Below are 27,732 nucleotides of genomic sequence, written 5' to 3'. Positions count from 1 at the left end.
CGGGGGCGGGGAGGGAGTCTCGGGTGCCGGCCGCTCCGGCTCGGCTGGTTCCGGGTTGAGAGGCTGCGCTGGGACCAGAGCAGTGGCCGCGGAGCCGGCTGGGGTAAGGATCCGCGCGGGGTCGGGTCTTGGGGCCGGGATCGGGCTGATGAACGAGCTCGCACCCCTCCTTTCCTCCTCCAGGCACAGCCGCGGTGCGGCTCCGTTTGGCTTTTCCCTCCCCCAGATTTCCCTATCCCCAGCTTCTCCCCCTCCCCCATCGCACCCATCCCGGGATTTCAGCCCCCCAAGGCCTCCGCCCCCCTCCCGGGTACCCTTCTCCCAGCGCCCATTCCTTCGGACTGCCCCTCCCCCTAGAACCTTCTGGCCAGGAGTCCCTTCCCTCAGACGCCCACTCCCTCCAGCACCCATCGCTCCAGGTCACCCACTGCCTCGAGACCACCTTCCTAAACTGCATCTCGGGTCGCCTCTGCTCCGCACCCCTTCCTCGCACTGCCCGTCTCCTGGACCGTAGCGCCCACTCCTTCCCCTCCCGGCCCGCTCCCCGCACCCATCCTTCGGTGCTGCCCCCCTCAACGCCGCGCTCTCTCAGCAGCCCCCCTGCAGCTCGGCCCCCGTCTCCGCCGCCCCTGGCGCCATGGCGTGCAGCCTCAAGGACGAGCTGCTCTGCTCCATCTGTCTGAGCATCTACCAGGACCCGGTGAGCCTGGGCTGCGAGCACTACTTCTGCCGCCGCTGCATCACCGAGCACTGGGTGAGGCAGGAGGCGCAGGGCGCCCGCGACTGCCCCGAGTGCCGGCGGACGTTCGCCGAGCCCGCGTTCGCGCCCAGCCTCAAGCTGGCCAACATCGTGGAGCGCTACAGCGCCTTCCCGCTGGACGCCATCCTCAATGCGCGCCGCGCCGCGCGCCCCTGCCAGGCGCACGACAAGGTCAAGCTCTTCTGCCTCACGGACCGCACGCTGCTGTGCTTCTTCTGCGACGAGCCCGCGCTGCACGAGCAGCACCAGGTCACCGGCATCGACGATGCCTTCGAGGAGTTGCAGGTGAGCAGCCCGGCGGGCCTCGGGCGGGGGACTGGGCAGGCCCGGAGGCAGGGCCAGGGCCGGACCGTGGGCGGGGCCAAGTCAGAATTGCCACGGGGCGGGGCCGCCGGCAGGGTCATGGCCCTATCAGAATTAGTGTGGGGGCGGGGCCGGGGCGGGGCTGCGGTGAAGGGCGGGGTCTGAGATAGACTGAAGTTGGGGTAAGTCCAGGGTGGCGGAGAGGGCACCAGTGGAGTCAGGGAGGGACAAATGGGGATGGGCTGAGTCAAAGCTGGGTTAGGTTAGGGCCACTGTCAGTTGTCATGGAGCTGGAGATGGGCCCACATAGAATGGCTCAGGACAGAGTTGGGGACAGACACAGATTGGAATGGGGATACAGTCAGGGCTAGACAGGGGGAGGAACCGTCTCCAAGGATGGGTCAAGACTATATGGAGTAGCTGAGCAGCAGGTGTGGGGCCCATCATGTGTGTATCAGGACGACGGGGCAGTACCCAGACTGGGCAGGTAGGGATTAAATCCGAGAGAGGGTGTAAGTTAGGGTCCGCAAACTGCTGAGAATGGGTTTGGGTGCCAAGGGCTAGACTGAGGTGTGTAAGGGGTTACGGCTGGGATCCAGTTGAGATACTGTAAGAACCATTTGGGGTTTAAACCAGAGTAGAGCCTCACACTGGTTGAGAGTGAGGACAGGACTCGAGGGAAGGCTCAAGACTCGGAGAGTGAGGCCCTGAGGTAGGTGAGACTTGAGAAGGCAGGGTGTGGACCTGTAGGAGCCTCCAGGGGCTTTTGATGACCTCCTTGGCTCTGTCACCCACATCAGGACCTTTGCGGACTAAATGAAACCGCACATGCTCGGTAACCTGAGCATAGTCTGCCTGAGACTGTAAATGGTCTCCCTTAAACCTTCCCGTCTTCACTAGCCAACTCCTACTCAGTTCTCCAGGCCCTGCTCAAACATTCTCTCTTTGTAAGCCTTCCCCAAGTTCCACTGGCCCCCCCGCAAAAGAGGAAAAAAACAGCATTAGAGCTGCATTTCCCCTGATGTTCTCTGTTAATAACTATGATGTTTTTAAAAGTGTTCCAGATTATCTATATTTGGGAAATATAGTATATTCTCTATACACCCCTTAGAGGAGTCTCGGTGTACATTTGCATATTAAAGCGTTGGGCAATAGCAAAGAAACTCATTTTACTGTATTTAATAAAAAGATTCCAAGCGAATTGAAGCCTGGAATCTCTTTCTCAAGCTAAACCATTTAAATCCAGCAGCCTCACACCCCTGGCCTTGGCATACCATCTAGCACACAGTTCCCCAAGGGCAGGGACAGTCTCTTATTCATCATATCTGTGGCCCCAAAGCCTGGCACAGAGCCTGGCCGACAGTACATATCAGTAAAGGTTGAATGAATGAATGAATGACCAACCTTGACCAGAACTGGCCCCGGCTCTGGAGCCTTTGGAAGTAGAAGAGTTTATGAAAATGCAGTGGGCCAACTTGGGGGAGTGAGCTCTCTGGCCTTCAAGAGGCTTATGCAGGAGATAAAGAATGACTTTGTCCCATATTTTACGGGGTTCCTCCAATCCGTGTACATGAGTCCCTACAAGTCAGCCTGTACTTGCAGATGCTCATGGAGATGTGCGTTGGTCCCAGAAGAAATGGCCTATGCTCCCCATTCTCCATTCCCCGTCCCTTTCATCCCAAAACCATGACTGACTTCCTTCCAGTCTGGCTCTTTGAGGATGGAGAGCAAGGGTCGGGGACTCTGGGAGCTTGCACAGACTAGTATTGGCCCTTGACCTCCAGAGTTCCTTGTCCCAAGCACTGGTGGCCCCATCTCCTCGTCTGGGAAGAGGAAAGAATCTCTGACAGGACTAGGTGCAGGTTGTAGAAGTCTGAAGGGATTTTGTCTGAAACCATCTGTCCAATCTCTTTATTACATAAGTGTGGAGACTGAGGTCCAGACAGGGGATGTGACTTACCCAAAAACACTGCCAGACAAGGAGAGATCGATCCTGGCTAGAAAGCACAGCCTGACCTGGGCCAGATCCCTCCGCTGCCCCTCCTCCCTCCTCTTCCTGTCTGACTTTCTAGCTGGAGAGGCCTCTGCCCACTGACCCGTGATTCCTTTTTCAGTAAACCAGAAAAATCAGAATTACTGTGTTTGGGTTTTTTGTGGTCCATTCTGTGTCCTGGGGAATATAGGAGAAATTGAATATATATTTTCTCCAAATGTTATTGAAACACTTTTCATTCTTGGGTAACAAGACAAACAGGACTGCCACTCACTTACCTTCTAGTGTACCGCCCTGCGACAGCACTTGCGTCCCAAACCTTCCTTCAGCGCTCTCTGTGTAACTCAGCCAAGTCGCTGCATGTAAGCCTTGCTGCTCCCATCTGTTAACTGGGGTCAGGATGTGTCTTTCCTACTAGGACTTGAATGAGGCTGACCTGTGATGAACCTGCTAGAGACGCCTGGCACGTGGTGGGGCTTGGTCAGCACGCACTCCCATTCCTTCTCCTTCTACCTGTGAGAACTCGCATGTCCAGCTGGGGAAATGCCCAGCCCTGCCTCTCTTGCCCCAGGAGGCCTGGCTTTGGTGCCTAGTTGGGCTTGGCAAGAAGGTGGCAGAGAAACATGCCTCCCCATTAGAGAGGCAAGCTCCTGGGTAAGGTTCAAGCCACTCCAACCCCTACCTGCATCTCTCTCCTTATGAGCTCTTTATGCCCTGGGTCTGAGGCTGAGCTGTCCCCCACACCCCTCCTTTCCCGGCTGCAGGCTTCCGGAGCCTGGGATTGGGCCCCTCTCATAAAGATAACAGACTTAGCGCTGGCAGGGCCTTGGAGATTGGCTGGTGCAACCTTCACTTGACAGATGGGGAATGGCAGGAGGGGAGGCATCTTGCCCAAGGCCTCAAGGCCAGAGGAGGCTGGGCGTAGGCTCAGCTGGAGACCCCCACACCCCGCCTAGCAGTTGGTCTGAAGCTTTTACATTTATTATACACCCTGGAGGCAGCAGAGCGGAAAGGTTAAGAGGTCTGGCTTTGTATTCAGGCAGCTCCAACCCAGCGCTTACCATTTTCGGGTTGTGTGACCTTAAGAAAGTTACGTATCATCTCTGCGCCTCACATTCCTCATTGACAGCGTGGAGTAATGGGGTTGGATTAAATTTGATGACATTTGCAAGAACTTAATACTGCACTTGGCACATTGTAAGCACTTAATAAATAATAGCAGCGCTAGGATATTACATCATACTCTGCACTATTGATATTTAGGGCCAGGTAAGTCTTTGTTGTACAAGGCAATCCTGTGCATTATATGTGTCGCAGCATCCCCGGCCTCTCTCTAGATCAGTGGTTCTCAACCTTCCTAATGCCGCGACCCTTTAATACAGTTTCTCATGTTGTGGAGACCCCCAATTTCATTGTTACAAATTGAACATAATTAAAGCATAGTGATTAATCACAAAAACAATATGTAATTATATATGTGTTTTCCGATGGTCTTAGGCGACCCCTGTGAAAGGGTTGTTTGACCCCCAAAGGGGTTGCAACCCACAGGTTGAGAACCCCTGCTCTAGATGCTAGTAGCGCCCTTCCCCCAAAGTTGTGACAACCAAAAATGTCTCCATACTTTATCCCATGTCCCCTGGGGTCTAAATCAGCCCTGGTTGAGAACCCAGGCCTGAAGAAGTCCTACTCAGCTCTCCAGGCTCAGCTCAAATATCACTTGCCCTGTGAAGCTTTCCCTGACCTGCTGAGCGGAATTGCTTTGACTCTCCAGGTTCTACTGCTGGGCTCAGATCCTGGCATCGTCATTGAGAAGCTGTGTGTCCTTGGTCAGGTCACGTGGCCTGCTCATCTATGACATGGGTGAAAGGTGCTGTGTCAAAAGTGCCTGATACTGTGCCTGGCACAGAGTAGCACACAACAGTTTTGAAATACCTTTTGATTCTTTTTCTGATTATAGAATTAGCAAAATAAACAGAGCTATATAATGTAGAAGTTAAAGTCTCCCAGTAGTCCCACCCCACAGAGAAACCTGTTAAGCACGTGAGTGTGTGTGTGTACATCTCCCCCCCCCCCCAGCCCCCGCTTTTTTTTCACAGCTGAGCACTAGATCACAGCGCAAAGGGGAGGGAGGAGCCCATCTCAGCAGGGTTTGGGACTTCTCCGCTAATATTTCCTGAGATCTAGCCTAACGCCTGGGGCTGTACTAAGCGCTTTTCTGGTATTACCTCATTTAATCTTCATAACACCCTGTCCAGTGGGTTCTGTAATTTGTTCCTTTTAAAGATAAGGAAACAGAGACTCAGGAATGCAGTGACTTGTTCAGTCAGCCAGCAAGTAAACAGCAGGGGCAGGATTTGAAGCCAGTCTGACTGGGCCGCTCATAGCCTCCGAGCTGCTTCTGAGAGCCGGGTAGTTGTCTATCCACCTCCCCACCCCAATCCTGCCTATCTTTGTATTACAAGTACTCAGCCCAGGGTCAGGCTAAGGACACAGGCCACCTGTACCAGCTGATGCACCGAGGGCAGGTGGCTGGATGGCATCTGGGTCAGGCATGGTATGCGGCTCTCTGGCCATCTCAGCTTCCTAACCTAAGAAGGGATCTGATTCAGTCTCAAACACCCGCTCCAGGCCTCATGTGACCATTGGAGCCTTTCCCAAGGCCTCCTTCATACCAAGGGAGACAGCGGTGGATCAGCCTTGGATGGGAGCCTTGAAAAACTGTGGCGATCCAGAGATGCCCAGGCAGCCGCACAGGGAAAGAGCGGGGTTGGGGGGCTGGGTTCCAATCCTGCTTCCTCCACCTGAACTGGAGGTACTGATTCTCTGCACCCTTCCCAATCTGGGAAATGGAAGTAGGAATGAGACTGTCCACTTCATGTGTAAAGAGGGAGAAAGAGTTGCTTCCTATCCAAAAAAAATGACAGATACGAAGGACAGGAGGCAGCCAGGTTGTCTGTGTCCCAGGAGAGGGCAGGATTGATGTGCAAACAGCAGCCTCTGTGGGGGCGAGGCTGGCAGTGAGTCAAACCTGGGGCTAGCTGTGGGCCTCTCCACTTCCTTCCTCACGGGTGTCTTTGGGCAGCCAGGAATGCCCTGCTCATCCAGGGCACCTCGGCTAAGCACAGGCTACAGTATAGAAACTTGGAGTTGACGTTTATTTTACATAGAGAAAAGGATCTGGTGGAGAGTGACTACAACCGAAATAATAGCAACTCTAAAAACACAACCACCGCCACCGGCTGAAGAAGCTTCTTAGGCACTTGGTGTGTGCCAGGTGCTGTTACCGGCATTGAATCCTCCCAACGGCCCTTTATTCTTTCCTGCTCCCCGAGTGGGACTCCGCACCACCGCACCGATGGAGACTCTGAGGCTGAGAGGCCCCGTAACTTGCCCAAGATCCACTGCAAGTGGGAGGCAGAGAGGGATTCAGACTGGGGTCTGTCCAGCTCAGAACTCAGCCTCCCCACCATGATTCTAACTGCCTCAGGGAGCACCTGAAGCGGGAGGGAGCTCAGAGGCCATCCAGTTCCATCCTCTCCCTGTTTCCATATAGAGAAATGGACTTGCCCAAGGGTAGACCAGAACTCAGCTCTATGGACTCTCATCCAGGGGAGTTTTTACAGCGTCCTTTACCTCCGGGACCTTGAGATCTGCTTGGACACTGGAGGTGGGGGTGGGGGACTTGGAGGTGGGTTCCCATTGGGTTCAGAGATTCATTAAGTAATTTCCTCAGTTGACACTCCAGCCCAAGGCCTGTGTGGGGCCCATGAGAGAATGCATGAGCCCTGGCCCTGCCATGGTTCTCTGCCCCTCTCTCTGTCTTCACAGCAAACCTATGAATTGAGCCTCATCACTCCATTTTTCAAATGAGGAAACAGGCTCAGAAACTGTGCTTTAGTACAACCACTGAGTGTCACTGAAGCTGGAACTTGGACTCAGGTTACCTGAGTCTGACCAGGGACAGGCATGGAAGTGAGCACATGTGCAGGTGGTTTGCTGTGGCTGGAAGGGAAGGTATATTGGGGGGAAGCGAGAAAGGGAAGCTTGACCAGGTCAAAAGGACTGTGAATACACCATCCCCCAGCCCAAGGGGCTTGGACTTGATCCTGGAGATGCTGGGGAGCCAGGAATGGGTTTGGGCAGGCGAGTGTGGCCTGGTCTGATCTTCTCAGGGCGGACTGAGGGGAGAGCCTGGAGGCCGGGGGAGCAGACGGGAGGTGTAGCCAGAGACAGCGAAGCTCAGAATGGACAGGGAGGGGTGGGGCTCAAAGACAGAGAAGAAATGCAAGAGTTCAGTTCTGTCGGGAGGAGCAGGAGCATCAGGAGTTCTGGGCATCAGTGAGAGGTTGGGAGGAGAGGAAAAGGAGAAGCAGGTTCTGTTTGCCTTATTAAGATTTCCGGCATCCTTGGGGCAGAGAAGGGGAGAGAGAGCAGTACCAGGGCACAGAGAAGGGGAGAGCCCTGAGCACCCACGATGTGCCAGCCCCACACTGGGCCCTTTCATAGGAGCCCACTCGTTTAACCCTCATCACAGCCCTGTGAGTGGTTCTTGTCCCCATTTGACAGATACGGCCCTGAGAGGTGGGCCCTGAGAAAGCAAAATGCAGGCGGGATTGGAACCCGGGCTTTTTGGGCGCCAGAGCCCATGTTGTCTCCACTGGGCTGCACTGATCAGCGAGGGGGCTGAGAGGGTCCCTGAAGTCAAGGAGAGATGGTTTCCTGAGGCAGCTTTGTCCCCGGGGCTGGGAGAGGGGTGGCCTCTCAGGAGGGTGCTCTGGCTTCGAGGACAGGTGAGCCCTGACTCTCTGTCCCCAGCTGCTGTCCCATCCTAGTCTCTCCAAACCTACGGGAGCCCCAGAGCCTCTCGCCTGACGTATTTGCATAGTTGTGCACGCCATGTACCAGCCCTGACGGACCCCTCACCACTGCAGGAGGAAGGGGTGCCGAGCTGTGGCTCTGCCCACTGCGGGTGAATCCTCCGGTCCCCTCCTCCTGCCCTGCCCCAGCTCTCACAGACCCCTGCAGAGTCCAGCTCCCCCTTCAAGCCTTCTCCACCGGCACCCTCACTGAGCTAGCCCCATGGCCTTTCCAGCGTGTGACTCCACTCCCTGCCACATACTTGGCTCCAGCCATCCCCTGCTGCCCCCCACTTCCTGCACAGCCAGGTGTGCCCCTGCCTGACTAGTTCTCTCCATGGGAATGTTTGAAGGAACCCTGCCCATCTGTCCATCAGAAATAAACTCTCTCCTGGAAGCTTCCCAGGTCTGAGTCCCTATTGCACCTGTGATTGTAATTATTATGACGATAATGACAACAGCGAAGAGTGACAGCACATCCCAGGCATCGTGGCAGGTCGTGAATGAGGTCCTCTAATCCTGAACACCACGGAGCCTGTGCTGTTCGCTGCACTTTACAGATTGGGAAACCGAGGTAGAGGGACAGTGTCACAAACACAGTCGGTGGCAGCCAGCTGCATTGGTTCCTAGGTGGTCCCTCCATGTTTATTCTGTTCTCCCTTGTTAGTTTCTGCCTCTCCAACTAACTGCAGGCTCCCCAAGAGCAAGGACTGTGTCTGTACCCCGAGTGGCTGGCCCAAAGCCTGACCACGGGTGACCAGACATGATGGCTACATTGAACTGAGTGGGAGACAGCAGCCGAGGGTGTCCAGCATGGACTTGGAGTTACTCGGAGCCCCTCCTGAGCTGTGTGACTTTAGGCCAGCTGCCTGACCTCTCTGAGCCTCCATTTCCCCCTCTATGAGATGGAGGTGACAAGGCACTAACCTCGTGAGCTTGTGAGAATCAGGTGACCTGACGCCTATGAAATTCAAACCCAAATCACGCCACCTCCAGCTCCTCTGGTCCCGAGCGCTGGCATTGCCAGTGTCCTTCCTCCCAGTGAGCCCTATCACTTAGCTTATCAGTAGCTTCATGTTTCCTGTCTGACCTCTGCTGGGGATCCGGTTGGTTCTCCTATGTCAATCGTGTGGCTGTGGGCCACTCAGTCCCTTTTCTTGGACCTTAAAGTCCAGGGGGTTGGGCCAAATGGTCCCTGGGACCCCTTCCTGCTCTGGCTTCCTGAGGAGGCAGGGAGGGACCTGGACACAGCAAGGGGTGAGGGCATGGAGAAGTGGCCCAGAAGCCTCACATGGGACATGGTGACCACTCCGGCCCCTGAGCACGCTGTATGCCAAGCTCTGCCCTAGGTCTGTGTCCTCACAGCAGTACAAATTCTGTACATTTCCCTTATTTAACCCTCTATAATATTTTAACTAGAAGTTGAATTAATGAAACACAGTTAGATAAACATATTACTTCATATTTTAAAGAAACAACAAAAGCATATGTCTGCCTTGCGATTTCCTGTGAGGCTAAACACTTCTTACTATTATCTCATTTTACCCAACCCTAGAAGTATTATTCTCTCCATTTCATAGATGAGGGGCTGGGACACACAGTTAGTGTGTGGCAGAGCCAGCATCCTAGCCAGGCCTGGAAGGAGGCATGTGGGAAGGGGGGGTGGGGGCGGTCGCCAGAGCTCTCCCCTCCCACCCTTTCAGAGATCTGACCTGCCCAGCCTCTTCCCAGGGCAGATTCATACCCGGCATGCTTTGCCTGGCCCTGTCCTAGGTACTGAGAATGTGAACATCTATCAGACACAGTCCCTCCCTTGAGAGCCCACAATCTTGTAGGGGAGATTGACAGGTAACTTTTTTTAAAATCCTCACCTGAGGCTATTTTTCCATTTATTTTTAGAGAGAGTGGAAGAGAAGGAGAGAGAGAGAAACATCCATGTCTGTGTTCCTACCTTCCTCCCAACTCATCCGCACCCCTCCTGAGGCATCATGGATTGAAACTGGCCCCTCATCGCACCCCCTGTGGGGCCCAAGAAGGCCTCAGCACGTGTTCGTGGAGTGGAGGAATGAGTGTTCCATTGCTCCCGGGGTCCAAGAGGAAGGGGCAGGCCGGCTGTCCCTGTTCCAGCCCCGAAAGCAGGAAGGAAGTTGTCCGAGTCCCTCGGGTGCCCTGAGCAATGTGCAGAACATACCTCCGGGGCAGTTTTCTCAGAAACCCTAAAGAGCTGCCTGGGTGGCTGGGACATTGGTGGGCCCAGGAGGACCACCAAGGGGGAGGCTTGTAGCTCTTGGCCCACCTCCTCAGACATCTGTGTGTCTGCCAGGCCCTGTCCCGAGTTGGACAGACCCACGGCGGTTAGGGAGAGCCTGAAGAGCCGATGGGCAGGGTTCCTTCAAGTCTCCAGGGTGGGGCCCAAGCATCTCCACGGAGAGAGCTAGTCCATCTGCTCCAACGACTCTCGCACAGGAATCCTTTAGGAATGACTTTCAGCTGTTAGCAATACAGACCCGACTAAAGGAACTAAAGATAGATGAGGGTGTATTTCTCCTCCACGGACGAAGCACGTGTATGGGTAAAGGACCCCGGGCAGTGGTGTGCTGGAGTCAGCTTGCACCAGCTCTTGAGAGCTGACTGTGCAAACCTTCGCAGTCCTGTGTCCTCTGACCTCACATTGATAGCTTGAAACCGCCTTTGGTGGGAGTGTTCACATCACAGAAGCTGGCAGGCACTGTAAATTGGGGTTTTTTATTTCCAGAGGGAGCTGAAGGAGCAGCTTCAGGCCCTTCAGGACAGCGAGCGGGAGCACACGGAGGCGCTGCAGCTGCTCAAGCGACAGCTGGCGGAGACCAAGGTGAGCCGGGCCTGGCCCAGGAGGTGACTGGCCGGGCGGGGCGGGGCCAGCGGGGGCGGGGCCAGCGGGGAAGTGAGGGGCGGAGACTCGGCCCTGCTCTGGGGGCGGGGCTTCTAGGGGCCGAACTCCACGTGAGGGGCGGGGCTTCGAGGGGCCGAACTCCACGTGAGGGGCGGGGCTTCGAGGGGCCGAACTCCACGTGAGGGGCGGGGCTTCGAGGGGCCGAACTCCACGTGGAGGGGCGGGGCTTCTAGGGGCCGAACTCCACGTGGAGGGGCGGGGCTGTGGAGGGGGAGCCGAGGTTGAGGCTTCAGCAATGGTAAATGGAGTGGGACTTCGTGCAGGGTAACTGAGAGCAAGGATTTGGGTTAGTGCTTGGATTAAGGGTGGATCCGTTTCTCCCTTCCTGGTTTGGGTGGAAGTTGAGATGGGACCAGAGCAGCGGTTCTCAACCTGTGGGTCGCGACCCCTTTGGGGGTCGAACGACCCTTTCACAGGGGTCGCCTAAGACCATCGGAAAACACATATTGAATATATAATTACATATTGTTTTTGTGATTAATCACTATACTTGAATTATGTTCAATTTGTAACAATGAAAATACATCCTGCATATCAGATATTTACATTACGATTCTTAACAGTAGCAAAATTACAGTTATGAAGTAGCAACGAAAATAATTTTATGGTTGGGGGTCACCACAACATGAGGAACTGTATTAAAGGGTTTCGGCATTAGTAAGGTTGTGAACCACTGGACCAGAGACACCCCCCCCCAGGAACCGCCCCCTCCGCGGATCCCTGCAGGGGTCTTTTCCCCCTACGTGTTAACCAAGCCTATTGACTGAGGAGCCAGCCCTGAGCATCCTCCCTAGAAGCGCTCCTGGTGATTTGTGGGCCAGCCCTGATATCATCTCCCCTCTCAAACTCAGGCCTAGGTTCATGGACTGAAAAATAGAGCCAACCCCTCCTATCTCTGGCCACAGTGACTAAAAAAGAAAAGCCTTTCTCTTGGCCTGAGAGGAGGGCTGTGAATTCTGAGGCACCACTAACTGCTTGCTGTATGACTTCACTGCCAGCAGCAGCTGGAGCAGAGCCTTAGGAATGCTCTGGGCCTCAGGCTGTCGGTCACCCTGGGGGTCACTCTGGGGCCCCAAGAGGCCCTTGGAGATCCCATCTTGGCAACCTGCTGTAGGGTTTCAGACATTTCTTGAGAGAACATTCCAGAGGGCCTCTGGGCAGGACCCTCTGCTAGCAACAGATGAGAAACAGGCACAGAACTCTGGCCTGTTTGCTTCTCACAGCCTGTTTCCCCACCTGCCTGGTGATTAAATGCTTCTCAGAAAAAGAGAAGCCAATGGAAGCTTCTACCTGGATGTGAGGGAATATGGTCTGTTCCTTCTCCCCAGCATTCTCTTCTTTCCTTCCCCCTTCCCTCATTGTTTTTCTCCACTGACCTCTTCCTCCCCTGATTTCCTGTCCATCTGTCTACCTCTGGGAGGTCCTGGGGGGCCACCTACCCTCCAGTTCCCCCAGCCCTGCTTCCTGTCTGGACTGGGGTGTTTATACAAGAAATGCCTATGGATGCTGTGGAGGTCATATTTCACCTGGTGCCTGACTCGGCTTTCCTGCGGCGCCTGCCCCTGCAGCGGCCCAGCCTGAGGGTCTGTCTGACCTCTCTCCACAGGCCCAGTGTTTTCCTTGGGCGGCCCTGACTGGGTGATGCATTCTTGGCAGAGTGTTTTCCTGAAACGGCCCCAGCTGCTCCAAGCCCCAGTGTGTTCCCAGGGATGTGGTGGGCTGGGGTGGGGGCTGCTTTCCCAGCCACTGCACCAAAGGGATTGGGGGGGAGGCAGGGCTGGCTCTGCCATAGAAAGAACTATAGTAACCGGGACACACCAGTTAAGCTAAACCTTTCTCCGCTAGAAATTGTTTCCTATTCGTTGTCTCACTGAGCCTCACAGAATGTCACCTCCATGACAGCAGGACTCTCAGACCTAGCACAGTGCCTCCCATGCAGTTAATAATTGTAAAACAAATAAGTGTGTGTGTGGTAGAAATACCTCTCGAGGTATCTCCATTTTATCAGCAAGGAAACTGAGACACAGAGTGGTTGGCAGACTGACCTGAGCCCCAGAACCAAGAAGTGGCCAATCAGGAGCTCGCTGTCCAATTACGTCAGAGACTAGTGCATATTCCAGCCTCATGCTGGGGTGTCCTCAGCAAGATCCCCGGCTTTGTGGCCAGCAAGCCAGGTAGGTCAGGAAACATATTTGGGTCTCCTGGGGTGGCTGTCTCTGATGTTCCACTTCTGAGCTGCCTTCTCCTTGCCTCTCCCACTTTCCCTACCCATCCTCTTCTGTCCTGGGATCACTGGGCTCCCACTCTAGAAATAAGATGGGGTCTGCACCCACCTTTGTAGAGAAATCTTGGGCAAGACCCTTCCCTTCTTCATCTCTGAGGCAGGTCCTGACTGCACCAGCCTTGTGTCAGGCCCTGGGATGGACACGGGGGTTGGAGGTGGAGGAGGAAAGAGGTGAGGAAGACATCATTCCCATGGGGTGAGGGATTGATCTAATAGCTGGGAGCCACATAAAATGTGGGACAGTGTGTTAAAAAGTATTTACAAAATGCTCTGGGAACATTTAACTCACTGCCTGAAAAGTTAAGGAAGGTGTCGCAGATGAGATAGCTGGGCCTTGTAGGATAAGTAGGAGTTTGCCAGTTGAATAAGCTATCTGTTGGGGTATCCATTCCAGGCAGGTGGAATTGCGGTGCAAAGGCACTAGAAGGTAAGCTGGGATGAAATGAGGACTCTGAATACCAGGCTAAGGAATTTAGCATTTCACTAGTCCTCAGGAGCCTAGACAGGTTCTTAAACGCAGGATGGGCCGTGATCCAGTTTACACATGAGAAGGATCACGCCAGCAGCGAGTTTGTTGGCCAAGACACAGAGCTGACTTTGGACCGAATGAGTTGGAGGGCCTGCGGGATCCTGGGGTGTGTGTGGAGGAGGCAGGTGGGAAAATGAACAGGAGTCATGCAAGGCCACCGATAAGGACGTGGGAGCCGTCCTCAAAGCAGCGAGAGCCGGAGAGGATGGAGGATGAGAATGGGGGGAGCTGGCCTGCACACGCCCTAAGGAACATGGGCAGCAGAGAGGGAGCAGCCACAGAGGTGGGAGGCAAACCAGAACTTTCAATTAGTAGAGGGTGGCCAGTGGGCCAAATGCTGCTGCAGCTGGTTGAGGAGGAACTGGAAGGTGTAGCCCTGGAATTTGGGGACCTTGGGGGGCCGTGGCAGATGGTGCAGGAAGGGCAGGCCCCATTTCTCTATCGTGACCTGCCTCTGCAGAAGCCTCTGCCCTCCCTGGGCGGGGGGCTCGGGGAGGCCACAGGCGCTCAGCTGTTCGTCCCCAGCCTCCCCTCCACCCCTTTGTCTGCCTGGCGCACTGGGTGGGCATGCGCAGGGAGGCTGGCCCACTGCCAGCAGCTCTTTCTGCAGCTGAGACAGGGAGGGAACTGGCCCTAATTGAGCCTTTGTGGAGCCTCCCACAGAGCCCTGGGCACTGTACCCAGCAGGGTCCCTGACTCTGTGAACTCCCAGCCAGAATCCCACAAAGTAAAATCGCAGAGGCAGGCCCCACACACTGCTGCAGCCTGGCCACACTTCTGTGCCCGGCGTGTGTCATCCTGACTCGCGCTGTTCCCTCTTCCCGTTCTCCTCACCCGCAATTGACATCGGCTCATTCTTCAGGCTGCAGCTCAGAAGCCGGCTCTCAGTGGAGAACTTCTAGGACGTGTCTGTCAGAACTGATGCCTTTTTAATGACCAGGCTCTTTCTCTGCACCTCGAACAATGTCATGCATTTGGTGAACATCCCCCTCATTCAGTCTTCACCATCGCCCTGCAATGTAGTTTACCCTTTCCACAGATAAGAAGGCTAAAGTTCATGGATATCAGGCACCTGAGGTTGCCATACTCAAGACCCAGAGCTAGGATCCTCACCCACACTGTGGGCACAAAAGCCTGTGCCCTACGCCACTCAGCCCCCTCCTGAGTCTGGCATGCCTGTGGGGGCAGAGAGAACCACTGAAGCGCATGCTTGCCTCCTCTGATAATGGCCTTAACCTCCAGCTCTTATTCCTTGGCCTCAGGGGTGGCAGGACAGGGTGAGTGACCACCAAGGTTTTCCCAACACATTGCAGTTTATAAAGCTTCTGATATGTCACCTCTTTGTCATTTTGCTTGAGCCCATGAGTGATTTTTCTCAAAAATAAAGACTTCACAGATTGAACTCGACATTTTTTCCTTACTCCTCCCCCGCCTCAGTTTTCTTCCCACCCATCTCCCAGCTTCTCATCCCTCTGACCCTAAGCCCAAAATCTGGGTATCACCCTCATACCTTTCTCGCCTACATCCAGCCGGTCAGTCAAAGACGTCTTCGACACCCTAAATGTCTTTCAAGCCATGTCCCTTTGCTGATCTTCATTGTCTTACCTGGACTGTCTCATTAGTTTCCTAACCGGACGTACAGAGCCATGTGCTGTGCCTGGCCATGCCAGTCATTTCATACCACGTGCTTCTGCATGTGCCCTTCTCGCCCCAAGTGTGCCCTTTCCCTCCCTTCCTCTCTGCATGCCAAGGCTGTCAGTTTCCTCCTCTCATCCAGGGTCACCCCACCTGCTCTCCCTAACCTAACCCCTGATGACTGTCCCCCCCAGTCTTCCACCAAAAGCCTGCGGACCACTATTGGCGAGGCCTTCGAGCGACTGCACCGGCTGCTGCGGGAGCGGCAGAAGGCCATGCTGGAGGAGCTGGAGGCCGACACCGCGCGCACACTGACCGACATTGAGCAGAAAGTCCAGCGCTACAGCCAGCAGCTGCGCAAGGTGCAGGAGGGGGCCCAGATCCTGCAGGAGCGGCTGGCCGAAACCGACAGACACACCTTCCTGGCCGGGGTGGCCTCACTGTCCGAGAGGCAAGTGCCGCCTGTCAGGGACCTTCCTGAGATGGGTACACCCTACTTAGCCCATTCGAGGTGGCAGGAATGGAGACAGAGGGGGTGGTTAGCAGAGAATTCATTCATTCAAATCTTTATCAAATGTATAGGACATCTGTTGTATGCCAGAGTCTGTGCTAAAGGCTTTATGTATTTACATAGACACATATAGTATTTTAGTTGTGTTATGTTTGTTACATTACAGATTTATAATAACATGAATATTATATATAATAAATAGCCTCCTTGAAAGTAGTTACCACTGTCATCCCCATTTCACACATGTAGAAACTGAGGCACTGAGAAGCTGGATCAGGTGGCTAAGGCTCCTCATTAGTATGTGGGAAAGCCGGGATTCAAGCCCTGGTCTCTCTGGTCCCTCGCCTCCTTTAAAATAATAGCACTTAATTATTGGTCTGTTGATGATCAATACTGATAGTTAACATCATGTATTTGGTGTTGACCATGAGCCAAGCACTGTGCAGAGCATTTTATATATGTTATGCCACGTAATCCTTCCAACCAAGAAGGCAGATGCCGTGTAGTACCCTTTTTAAAGAGGAGGGAACTGAGGCTGACAGCTAGAGAGGTAGGAAGCGGTACCAGCAGGCACTTGAATGTGGGTCCGGCTACTTCTCACACATGCCCTCACCCTGTGTCAGCTACCCTGAAGGTGGCCAGTGTTGGGACAGGAATCCAGCCCCCAATGCGACCTGCTCTCCTGCTCTCCTTCCAGGCTCAAAGGGAAAATCCATGAGACTAATCTGACATATGAAGACTTTCCAACCTCCAAGTACACAGGCCCCCTGCAGTACACCATCTGGAAGTCCCTGTTCCAGGATATCCACCCAGGTAAGGCCCTGCCTGCCTCTCAACAAGAGAGTCCAGGAAGAGGCAAGGATTATCATGGGCAGAGGCCTCTTGAGCACATCCCAGCCCAGCCCCCTTTTCTAAACACAGGAAGGGGGCAGGGCCGAGGGATGAAAAGAGCGCCTTGCTGAACACCTACTATGTTCCAGAGCCTATGCTGGGCACCTACACAATCACTTGGCTCAAAGAATCCTCATGCAACCCCAGGAGGTAGGTTTTATTAGTATACCCATTCTCCAGATGGAGAGAGTGAGGCCCTGGCAAGTCACTCATTCACTCTGTAAGTACAGTATATAGTATAAAGCACCTACCTCACACCAGGCACTATTCTAGGTGCTAGAGATATAGCAGTGAGCAAAACAGGCAAAAATCCCTGCCCTCATGGATCTCACATCCTAGAGTGTGAGAGAGGAAGAAACAAAGGTAAATAGGAAAAATGCATAGTTTATTAAATAATGATAAAGGACAAGGAAGGGGGCTCGGGATGCTGAGGTAGAACAGAGATTTTAGATAGGGGGTCCAGTTAGGGGACCACACTGAGAAGGAGGCATGGGAGTAAAGACCTGAGGGAAGGAGAGTGAGCCATGGCCTCATCCAAGGAAAGAATGTTCCTGGCTCAGGAATAGCAGGAGCAAAGGCCCTGAGGCCAGAGCATGTTGGAAGAGCAGTAATGGGGCTGGTGTGGCTGGAAGGGAATGAGTGAGAAGGGAAGTTGAGGTGAGGAGGTCAGGGATAGAGCCGTGGACAGACCCTGAGGGCCCGTAGGCCAATGTGAGAATTTGGGGCAGGAAGGTGACAGTGGAGGTGGTGAGGGGTGATCGGATTTAGGATATACTTTGAAGGGATTGCCAATAGGATTTGCTGATGGATTGGATCTCACGTGTGAGAGAAGGAAGACAAGGAAGCCTGCAATGACTTTGGCAGAGGTGATAGGAAGGATGGACTTGTGGGCACAAGGTCTGCAAAGCCAATCAGATGTCTCAGTACTGACGTGGAGAAGGCAGTTGGGATGACGAGTCTGCAGTCCAGGAGAAAGGTCAGGGCGGCATCCTGGGCATGTGGGCAGTATTGAATGAGCCCGGATGAGATCACCTAGGAAATGAGGGTAGATGGAAGAGAGAGAGGACCACGCTAACATTTGGAGCTTTGGGGCAGGCGGGGACAGGAGGCGGACCCAGCCAAGGAGACGGAGAAGGAGCTGCCAGAGCAGAAGGAGGGAACCCAGGCATGTCCTGGAGGCCAAGTGGAGAAAGTGGGTCCAGGAGGAGAGTGGCCGGTGGTGGCAAAGGCTGCTACGCCACGTGTGAGAGATCCCCAACTGCCCTCCCATCTAGCAGCACGGAGGGCTTTGCTGACTGTGACAAGAGCTGCTTTGGTGGCGCAGGAGGGTCAGGAGCCTGACTGGAAATCATCCCAGAGAAGTGGGGGGAGGAAGTGGAGGCAGCGAGTGGAGACAGTGCTTTCCAGGAGTTTCATTTGAGGGAAGGGGCGAGTGGCGGCAGCTGTTTGTGTAAGAGAAGAGGCAACAGCAGGCGTGTGGGATGATGGGAAGGACCCAGGAGAGGAAGGCGGAATTGAAGATGAAGGAGCGAGAGTTGCTGGAGGGACAGCCGAGGAGCGGGATCTGCTGGGAGCCCAGAGACGTAGCATAATGGGCACCGAGCAGAGGGGCAGTGGGGCAGGGACCTTGTGGGAAGTCTCTGCTGGTGGCTTCGCCTTTCCCAGCGAGGTAGGAAGCGAGGTCGTCACCAGGGCTGAGGAGGGGCAAGAGGAGGAATGGGAGGCTTGCGGAGAGAGGAGGGTCTGAGCAGTTCTCTAGTAGAGTTAGTGGACCTGGGGCTGGGAGATCGATGCCTTCCCGAAATCACACAACCTGCAAGGGCAGCAGATCCCAGCCTTTCGGCAGCAGGGAGCCCTGTGTGTTCCTGAGTCAGGTCTGAGGTCCTTTAGAGGCAAGACAAGAATATAGAGGGGAATTCTCCCCGAGGAGCAGGCACTCCTATTCTCACTTTTTCAGATGAGGTAACGGAGGCATAGAGCTACCAGGAACTTATCCATGGTCACAGCCTATCAATGGTCCAGCCAGGATTTAAATCCCGTATCTGTCAGACCCCAGAGCCTGTGTCCTTACCCACAAAGCTAACCAGCTATTCTCTGGCCTCAGACCAGCCCAGGAAGGCTGCTGGGAGACTGAGGCTCAGAGAGGCTCACTGATTTCCCACGGTCACACAGCCTTTCCACCTGCTGGATCCATTCTTCTGAGCTACTCACATTGGAAGTCCCTTGAGGCACTCTCAGGGGGCAGGGGAGATAAATGGCAAATAGACTCTGACAGTCCAGCAAGACAAGGACTGTGTATGACCAGGGACTTATCGGGGCTGTGGGAGCCCAGAGGGGGCGCTAGGAGGCTCTGGATAGAACAGGGGCGGAGCCAGGCCATGTTGAACATCACTGAACAGATAATGTTTGAACTGAGCGCTAAAAGCTGAGGACTCTGCCACCGAGGGGAGGGTGGGGCCTGGAGGTGCCTCCAGACAATCCCTGGCGTTGAACTGAATAGGCAAAGGTGGTGGGTGGTCCAAGGATGCTCACAGTTGGGCCTTCTGGGTAGGGACGGAGAGGGGCTGAGGCCAAGCCTTGAGCGTACGAATGCCGGGCAGAGGCAGGGCTCCCCTGTAGGTGACTGAAGGTGACTCATCTGATACATGATTCCGGATTTCACAGAAGGGAAGGGCCACCTCCTAGTGCTCTGGGCCCTCGTTCACAAAGGGGCGGTCGTTGGGGGCAGGGCCCGTTTTCCAGCAGACGGGCTGGGACTCTGGATTATCCTCCTGGGCAGGGGTCTCTGTGCTCCTGCCCTTGGAGGGACCTCCACAGTGGGACCCAGCAGGGTCAGGGCCGCTCATGGATGAAGCAGCGTAACGCAAGGAGGCAAGAAGCACGTCCGAGGGTCTTGCTCCCTCCCCAGCCACTGACCCAGGGAGCCCCTCAGGCAGATGGCCTCAGCCGCCACCTGCTGCGTCCCTGTCACAGCTCATAGAGGCAACCCGGGCATCTCAGCCTGACAAGGCCCTATGGACTATATTCTCCCTCCTCCATACTTTCACCCATGCTGCTCCCTAGCCTACAACCCTCTATGGAAGCCTCCGTCTTTGATGGCTAACTCCCACCTCCTTCACATCTTAGTTTATAATGCCTCTTCTGGGAAGCCCTCCTGCATTTCTCCGGGTAGCCGTGGGATCCCTGGCCTCACTGTTTTGTCCATGAATGTGTGTCTGTCTCTCACTAGACTGTGAGCTCCAGCGGGTCCAGAGCTGGGTCTAATTCACCACTACAGATCCCCAGCAGCCAGCAGAGTAAATGTCTATTGATGAATGAATTTAAAAAACGAGTCCCAGTCCCAGTCTCAGTTCTGCAGTTAGAATGGTATCTGGCATAAAGTAGGCACTCAGACGTTTGTTGACTGAAGGAACTTGCCACACATTCTTGGACAAGCTCCTTCCTCCTTTGAGCCTGTTTCTTCCCCCGTAAAGTAGGGATGCTAGTGCTCCCGTCCGCACTCCCTCGCCAGAGATCACGTGGCTGTGGGAACTCCCTGCTTGCCCGGGTCAGGGTTTCTCAACCCCAGCACTTGACCCTGGGGCTGGATAATTCCTTGTTGTAGGGGGGCTGTCCTGTGCATGGTAGGATGTTTAGCAGCACCCCTAATGTCTACACAATTAGATGCCACCCCCCGCCCCGCCCCTACTCCCCCAGTTGTGGTAACCAGAAATGTCTCCGTCTGTCCAAGGTCCCCTGCGAGGCAGAGCGCCCCAGCGAGAACCACTGCCCGTAGGGAGAGGGGCTGAGGGAGCAGAGGAACATGTGCCCCAACATCCTGCCAAGGACAGAGGCCCCTGGGGCGTTCAGAGAACAGTGCCCTTCCTTTGTCTGTAGGGCCTGTGAAGTCACTCTGGCTCCTCTGCCAGCACCAAGGCCCTTTATGTCCAGATGGGAGGGGCAGGCACCCCCAGGGACCTAGCCCATGGATTCCAGCAGCTTCCTGTACGCCCCCCTGGCAGCTCAAGCTCCCTGTTGGCTCATCTGAGAACTTTATGTAGCACCTGTCACTCCTCCGCATCCCCTCACCCCTGCTCTGGAACTTCCACTCTCTACTAACACCCCCCCTCCCCCATCCCACCCCTCAGCTGACATTGGAAACCCTCCTGCAACTGCCCGGCCTGATTGTCCCAGCTCCCAGGCATCCACTCCTTCCCCAGCCAGGCCAGGTGGCCATTGTCCCAAGGACACCAGACACTGCTCCCTTACTTTCCTACCACCTCCCTCACCTGGCCTGCTCTCTCCACCCCTGCTTATCTGAATCTAGTCATTTTGGGTTCCAGCATGTTCCCTGCCTACCTAGCTGTGTGACCAGGGCAAATCTCTGCCCTCTCTGGGCCTGTTTCTTCATCTGTCGATTGGGAAAGTATAACTATCCTCCCTGGGTAGGTGTGAGAATTAAATAAAATCATTTCTTTGTGATAACTAGCCAGCACTTAGTACTTGATACCTGCTTGTCATTATTATCATGAACATCAGATGGTTTCTCAGTCTTACTGCACAGGCTTTCTGTGGCCACATAAAGGAAAGAACATGTTTGAAAAGACCTTAACGCATGTTCCAATGCTACTTCCACCCCAAGTAGCAGCTTGAGCAAGCCACTGAAGTTAGAGGGCCTCACTTTCCTCTTCTGAAAAATGGGTACAGTCATTTGTGTTCCTGGGGCTGCTATGGTATTCCCATCAGCTAGTAGGTGTGAAATGCTTTACGGATGCCAGCACTGTGCAGCTGAGGGCCGGAGTGGGTGGGAGGCCTAGCCAGAGGCAAGAGCTTATGGTGTCTCCTGTCCTGTTGGGCCGTGCAGGCCCAAAGCCACTGTCCTTGAGAACAGAGAGGCACGCGCCACTCATTGCCAAGCAGTGGCGCTGGACTGCGGGGTTTCTCTGCTCCTTGGACCACGGTAGCGAGTGGGTGACGATGGCCCAGAGACATTTCCTGAGGCCTCCACAGTGCATGCTCCTTCCCAAATGCATTTTAGCCTCAAGGTCTCCGAGCGGCTAAAGTGGACTGGGAATCTACCTGGAGACCAGACAGGCTGCCTGCTTGTTGTTTTTCTGAAACAGTGTTTTGGGACCTAGGAAGGCGCTCTGACCTCTAAGATAGTAAACCCCGGGGGAATGGGCTTGTTTCCCTGGCTCGGTCACCTCTCCTGAGGTTAAAAGATGGACGGAGGGATTGCCTGTCTTCTTAAAGGGAGAGAAGGTGCGGGGGTCTCTCTCTGAGCTGAAGGCTGTTAACTCCTGCTAGCCCTGGCCTCAGGGGGGCGAGGGGGCGGACCAGAAGACAGGACCCTCTGTTTATGATGAGGTGGGAGGCCCTAGAGGTGGTCAGCCCACCCTTTGGGGTGTAAAAGCCTCCTTAGACTCAGGCCACGCCTTCTGCCTCATAAGAACACCAGGGCCCACTCTAGCCCTGCCCCTGAGATTTTGGGCCCTGGCCCCTGTTATCAGGCTCCGCCCCCTAGTTCTGCCTCCCCTGCCAATGAGTGGTGTGCCCTGCCCTCATCCAGTCCCGGGCTTCTGTGCCCAGGACCTCCTTCCCTTCCCTTCTGTCGGCCCAATCTCAGAACCACTGACAGCGCACTGGGCTGCCTCCTAGAGCGGCCTCCCCATTCTCAGTGGCACCGGAATTGGCCTGCGATGTTACCTAGGCTTGAGTCGGGGGCTGAGCCCTCCTGCCTGTCTAGTCTCCCTCCTGGTCCTTCTGCCCTGAGCCACCATTCCTGCCTGCTGCTGGTCTCCTCAAATCATCCGGGCACCTCAGATGTAAGGCCCAGCTTCCTGCGAGCACTCGGAACTGCTGCTGCCCACACCTTGGCATTGTGCCCGCTCTGACCCAGCGATTGACACCTGCATAGGACCCACCTCCACAGCCAGGAGGAGTGGCCCATCCGTGCCTGATGACATTCTTCTTTCCCTAGCTCCCCCTCCCCACACCACACACACTTCCTCCACCCCCTCCCCCTCTCACCTCCTGACCCCTCTGTGGGAATCCCTCCATTCCAGTGGCAGGAACCTGGTGGTTCTGACAGGCTGCACCGTGACCAGTCGTGACAGGGTAACACATTCATACTCTGATTCAGTGTCTTCCTTCTCATGCCCCCCCCCCCCCTTTCAGTGTCCCTGGATAGGGAGTTGTATTTCCACTGGCCCCTCTAGTCACAGGGCTAATTGTTCCCATGCAGCCCTCTGAATTCTAAGAACAGGAAAGAAAAGTGTAAAATGTAAAACTAAATTCACTCCTGACAGAGCCGCTGGAAGGAGCTTGGAATGTCAGAGGGCAGCTTTGTGAGCGGATGTATGAACAGAAGCAGAGTTCAGGGCTGTCTGCTGCTCTCCGTTGGAGACAGTCGCCATCACTGAGGCGTTTTATTTCTGTGTGTGGACAGAGCCAACAGAGGTGCTTGACGTAGGGGCAGTGCTCCAGCCAAGCGTAACCCTGTCCCTGCTTCACTGAGAAGGAAAGTTCCAGAAAGCCAAGGAAGTGGTGACAGGATTCCTTCTCCCCACCCTCCCTCCCCTTTGCCTTGCTCAGGCCTGGCAATGGCCGTCCAGGCTCAGGAGGGTCGCTTCCAGGTTCCCTTCTTCCCGCTGGGCATCAGCTCCCTCAGGGAGGCGAGAGTAAACAGACAGGAGTTCATGAGACTCTGAGAGCCAGCGCTGCCCCGCCAGGGGCCAGCCCAGAGCCAGGAGAGCCAGCCTGTGCTGCCTGCCCAACGGTAACACAAGATGGCTCAGCTTCATAGCGGGGCCTCTCCAGAAATCTTCCCCAGGCGCTGGGCACACAGGGAGAGGCTAGCTGGATCGCACACTGTCCTTGCCCTGGAAGATGTGGGTACAAAATATATTGGGAGAGGGCCCAAAGTTAGAGAATCTCAGAGGAAAGAGTGAGCACACCTGCTAGGTAACCAGGAAGGTTTCCCAGGGGATCAGCCATGGAATTGAGCTTTGGGGGGGGGGGGGGGGCGGGGGGCGATTACAAGCAGAGAGGAGGTGGGGGAGGACACAGTCTGAGTGAAGGCCTTGGGCCTGAGTGGGATGTGGAGCAGCTGCTGAGAGATAGACTGGAAGAGAGGGCTGGGGCTGGATTGCACATGGCCTAGATTAGTCCTGGCTTTGCTGGATCACCTGAGACTAGTCATGTTTCTTCTCTGGGTTTCAGTTTCCCCATCTGTCAAATGGGAAGGTGGGCCTAGAATCAGTGGTTTTCAGCTTTATCAGACCCATTATCTACTTCTCATAACAAATAATTTGTAATGTCTCAAAGACAGAATGACCTTTTAATAATTTTAAGTATATATAATATATAAAATATATATACATATACATACGTATATACACACTGACTATAATCTATACTAATAAAAGGGTAATATGCTAATTAGACTGGGTCGACTGACCATCTTCCGGATGTCTGACTTCCTTCCGGACAAAGCCATGGTGGTGGGTGCCAAGGCAGAGGCAGTTAGGGGCGATCAGGCAGGCAGGCAGAGGCAGTTAGGGGTGATCAGGCCCGCAGGCAGGTGAGCAGTTAGGAGCCAGCGGTCCCAGGTTGCAAAAGGGATGCCACTGGGATCAGTCCTAAACCAGCAGTCGGACATCCCTCAAGGGGTCCCTGATTGGAGAGGATGCAGGCTGGGCTGAGGGAACCACCCCCCCCATCCCCCGCACGAATTTCGTGCACCGGGCCACTAGTATATAATATAAAGGAAAAGCAAAAGGAAATTATCTGTAATAAAATGTTGTATATGTCACTATGTAAATGTTCACTCACAACCACACTAGAAGACATAATGAAGTAGTCAGGTAAAACACCATTCTGCCTCAAATGCAGCCGGAACAGGTAGGTTATATCAGTCAGTGGCCTTGTTCTTAAAGATATAGTTTCCAAAAATGTGAACAATTCTCAGTGAAGATTTTTTTAAAGTATATATTTTTATTGATTTCAGAGAGGAAGGGAGAGGGAGAGCTAGAAACATCAATGATGAGAGAGAATCATTGATCAGCTGCCTCCTGCATGCCTCCAGTCCACAACCTGGGCATGTGCTCTGCCTGGGAATCAAACCATGATCTGGTTCATAGGTTGATGCTCAACCACTGAGCTACACTGGCTGGGCCTCAGTGAAGTTTTAAACAAAACACACTTAGTCTTTCCTCAGTTTGCATGGTAGTTGTATTCCAAAATACTCAATATATATTAAAACTGTATAAAAAGTATTTCCTGGTGGAACATTTGAAAATTATTGGTGGGGTGGCCTGGGGCTGCCCTGTGCATTCTATTCAGGGCATTTAACATCCCTGAATCCCATCTTTGAGACAATTCAAACACCTCCCACAAATTTCCAAATCACCCCCTACGGGACTATCCAGCCCTTGGATAATCTTTTAAGCTCCCTTCCAGCTCTGAAATTCTCTAATTCTGGACCTCATTCTGGTTTATTCAGCAAACTTTTGTGGAGTGCCTACTATATGGCCCCAGGCGTCTGCCCTGAACAAGCAGCATAGCTCGTGCTCCCCTGAGCCAAGTTGACATCTGGGAGGACCTCAGCCTTTACCCTCCCATTTTACAGAAGAGGAAGCTGAGGTCCAGGGAGGCTTGTATTCACATCACACAGCCTCCTGGGGACCAATCAGAATCTGACCCTCAGGGAGGTACCACAGAATGGGCCCATAGTCTGCTCTCCACTCATGTCTCCCTCCTCCATCCCCTGCAGTGCCAGCCGCGCTGACCCTGGACCCGGGCACCGCCCACCAGCGCCTGATTCTGTCGGACGACTGCACCATCGTGGCCTATGGCAACCTGCACCCACAACCGCTGCAAGACTCGCCCAAGCGCTTTGACGTGGAGGTGTCGGTGCTGGGCTCCGAGGCCTTCAGCGGCGGCGTCCACTACTGGGAGGTGGTGGTGGCCGAGAAGACCCAGTGGGTGATCGGGCTGGCGCACGAGGCAGCGAGCCGCAAGGGCAGCATCCAGATCCAGCCCAGCCGCGGCTTCTACTGCATCGTCATGCACGACGGCAACCAGTACAGCGCCTGCACGGAGCCCTGGACACGGCTCAACGTCCGAGACAAGCTGGACAAGGTGGGCGTCTTCCTGGACTACGACCAAGGCCTGCTCATCTTCTACAACGCGGACGACATGTCCTGGCTCTACACCTTCCGCGAGAAGTTCCCGGGCAAGCTCTGCTCCTACTTCAGCCCCGGGCAGAGCCACGCCAATGGCAAGAATGTGCAGCCCCTGCGGATCAACACCGTCCGCATCTGATGCCGCGAAGGACACGAAGGCGCCAGGGCCCTGGCCATCAGCAGGAGTCTGCCCAGGAGACAGGAGGCCTGGACTCCTGCGCCGGCCAGCCTGAGATCTCAGGTGGCTGGTCTACCCTTCGGCCTCCCTCTCCTTGTCGGTAAATTGGAGGTTGTGCTCCATGATTCCTAAACCCTCTTCCAGCATTGATGTTCTTTAGCTCTGACCTTGATGAAGATGCATCTTCGGTCCAGGAGTATGACCTGGCTTCTCCTCAGGGCAGCCCCTGCCCAACCCTCATCCCCATCCTCTCAGGAGCAGGGGGCTGTCTCCCTATATCTCCCTCCTGCCTGCATGCCCTAACCTCAGGACATGTCAGAGTGTTTGCCAGCAGTTGGCAGCTCGGAAGATACCCAGAACCCTCTTGGGCTCCCAGGCCTAAGACTGTCCCTGACCAAGCTAGTGATGGGCTATTTTACCCGTGACCCCAGTCCACAGTAGACACAGGCAGTAGCTGGACCTAGCGTGGCCTCAAAACCACTCTCCTTCCTCCTCCGGACTAAGAGCGTTATGGTTCTTGCTTTTCCAACTTCTCTGCAGGTAAGGGCAGTGCTGTGGCCTGTGGACGGCAGCCAATAGCTGAGCCCATGTTGCAGTCACGGTGCCACCACCTTCCTGCCAGCAGGTCTAAAGGCAGGGTGATGGTACACCCCGAGGCAGATGCAGAGCCCAGTAGCCTAAAGACAGCTGCAGGACAAACATCCCTGATGATGAGGCTTGGATAAGGGTCCGGCCTGACCTCTGTGGCAGGGGAGGGCAGGGAGCAGCTGTCTTCATCAGGCCCCGAGTGCTGGAGCAGCCTGCTGGCTGGGACCTCTCATCAGGCTTGCTGATGTAGAAAACAAGAGCTGCTGCCACTTGTTTAACTAGACAGGATTTATTGCCAGGTCCCTGATGGCTTTACGAAACCAGTGGAGGGGCTGAAGGAGCAGGCACTTGGCTGAGTTTCCAGGAACAGCTCCCAGCTGCCAGATTCACCGTGTCTCTCCTGACCAGGAACGCTGCTCCCGTGTGCAGGAAACCACTGCCTCCGGACGCCGCTCACTGCAGAATTGTGCCCCCTCTGCTGCGCTTCCCAGCAAATGGATGTCCTGAGGCCTGCCTTCTCCCACTCAATTCAGCTCCCAAATCCAAGTCTCCGTGAGGCATTCTGTTTGGGGAATTAGACATCAGATCCAAAACCTTGGCTGCAAGGGAGTCTGGGGAATGTAGTTTTCTTTCTAGCCTCAGCCATACAAAAAGGCCCATTAGAAGGACGTTAGGATGGATGCTGAATAAGCCCATCCATGGTTTTAGCCACGAGTGTGCGTCCAGACCTTGGCCTTGAAGCAGCAGGTCTCCTGCTCCATGTGGAGTCCCTGCCCAGGGGCAGGAGCCCAGCAGAGGGGCCTGCAGGACCAGGCTGAAATGTGTCCCCAGCCTTGACTTTTCTTTCTGGGCCTGGGGCCTAGATTCTGAACTTGGAGTCTCTGACCACACCCATCCCAAAGGAGCCAGACGAGCTGAACTTGGGGGGCTCTCACCTCACAACTGCTGCCCACTGGGACCTCCCATGGGCAGGAGGAATCCTCAGTCTCACCCAACCCCTTCATCTACCAGAATCTGGGCCACCCCCAGCAGTATTTTTATTTTAAATGTTGCCCATTTTGTGAGTTATGGTGAATTTGTACTAAATTAAAGTTACAGGATACCAGTG

General features: G+C 54.6%; 1 protein-coding gene across 2 annotated transcripts; it reads left to right on the top strand.

Annotated features, from left to right (window-relative positions):
- Positions 1 to 27,732, top strand: TRIM62 (tripartite motif containing 62). Of its 2 annotated transcripts, none has more exons than XM_036349849.1 (6): positions 1 to 103; positions 596 to 1,045; positions 10,668 to 10,763; positions 15,487 to 15,743; positions 16,501 to 16,616; positions 25,447 to 27,732. In XM_036349849.1, the coding sequence occupies exons 2-6, from the start codon at positions 638 to 640 to the stop codon at positions 25,995 to 25,997; spliced, it is 1,428 nt and encodes a 475-aa protein (XP_036205742.1). In that variant the 5' UTR covers positions 1 to 103; positions 596 to 637; the 3' UTR covers positions 25,998 to 27,732. The 2 variants fall into 2 exon arrangements, with proteins under 2 accessions (XP_036205742.1, XP_036205743.1); XM_036349850.1 differs by having other exon boundaries at positions 13 to 103; positions 593 to 1,045.

The sequence above is a fragment of the Myotis myotis genome, unplaced genomic scaffold (genome assembly GCF_014108235.1).
Source record: "Myotis myotis isolate mMyoMyo1 unplaced genomic scaffold, mMyoMyo1.p scaffold_m19_p_2, whole genome shotgun sequence".
Lineage (NCBI taxonomy): Eukaryota > Metazoa > Chordata > Mammalia > Chiroptera > Vespertilionidae > Myotis > Myotis myotis.
The sequence above is the reverse complement of the archived record's forward strand: the minus strand, read 5'-3'. Positions and strand labels throughout refer to the sequence as shown.

Coding starts and splice junctions, on each gene's coding strand:
- TRIM62 (XM_036349849.1), top strand. CDS start 638: ATGGCGTGCAGCCTCAAGGACGAGCTGCTCTGCTCCATCTGTCTGAGC. Junction 1,046..10,667: donor ATGCCTTCGAGGAGTTGCAG/GTGAGCAGCCCG, acceptor TTTTATTTCCAG/AGGGAGCTGAAGGAGCAGCT. Junction 10,764..15,486: donor GACAGCTGGCGGAGACCAAG/GTGAGCCGGGCC, acceptor TGTCCCCCCCAG/TCTTCCACCAAAAGCCTGCG.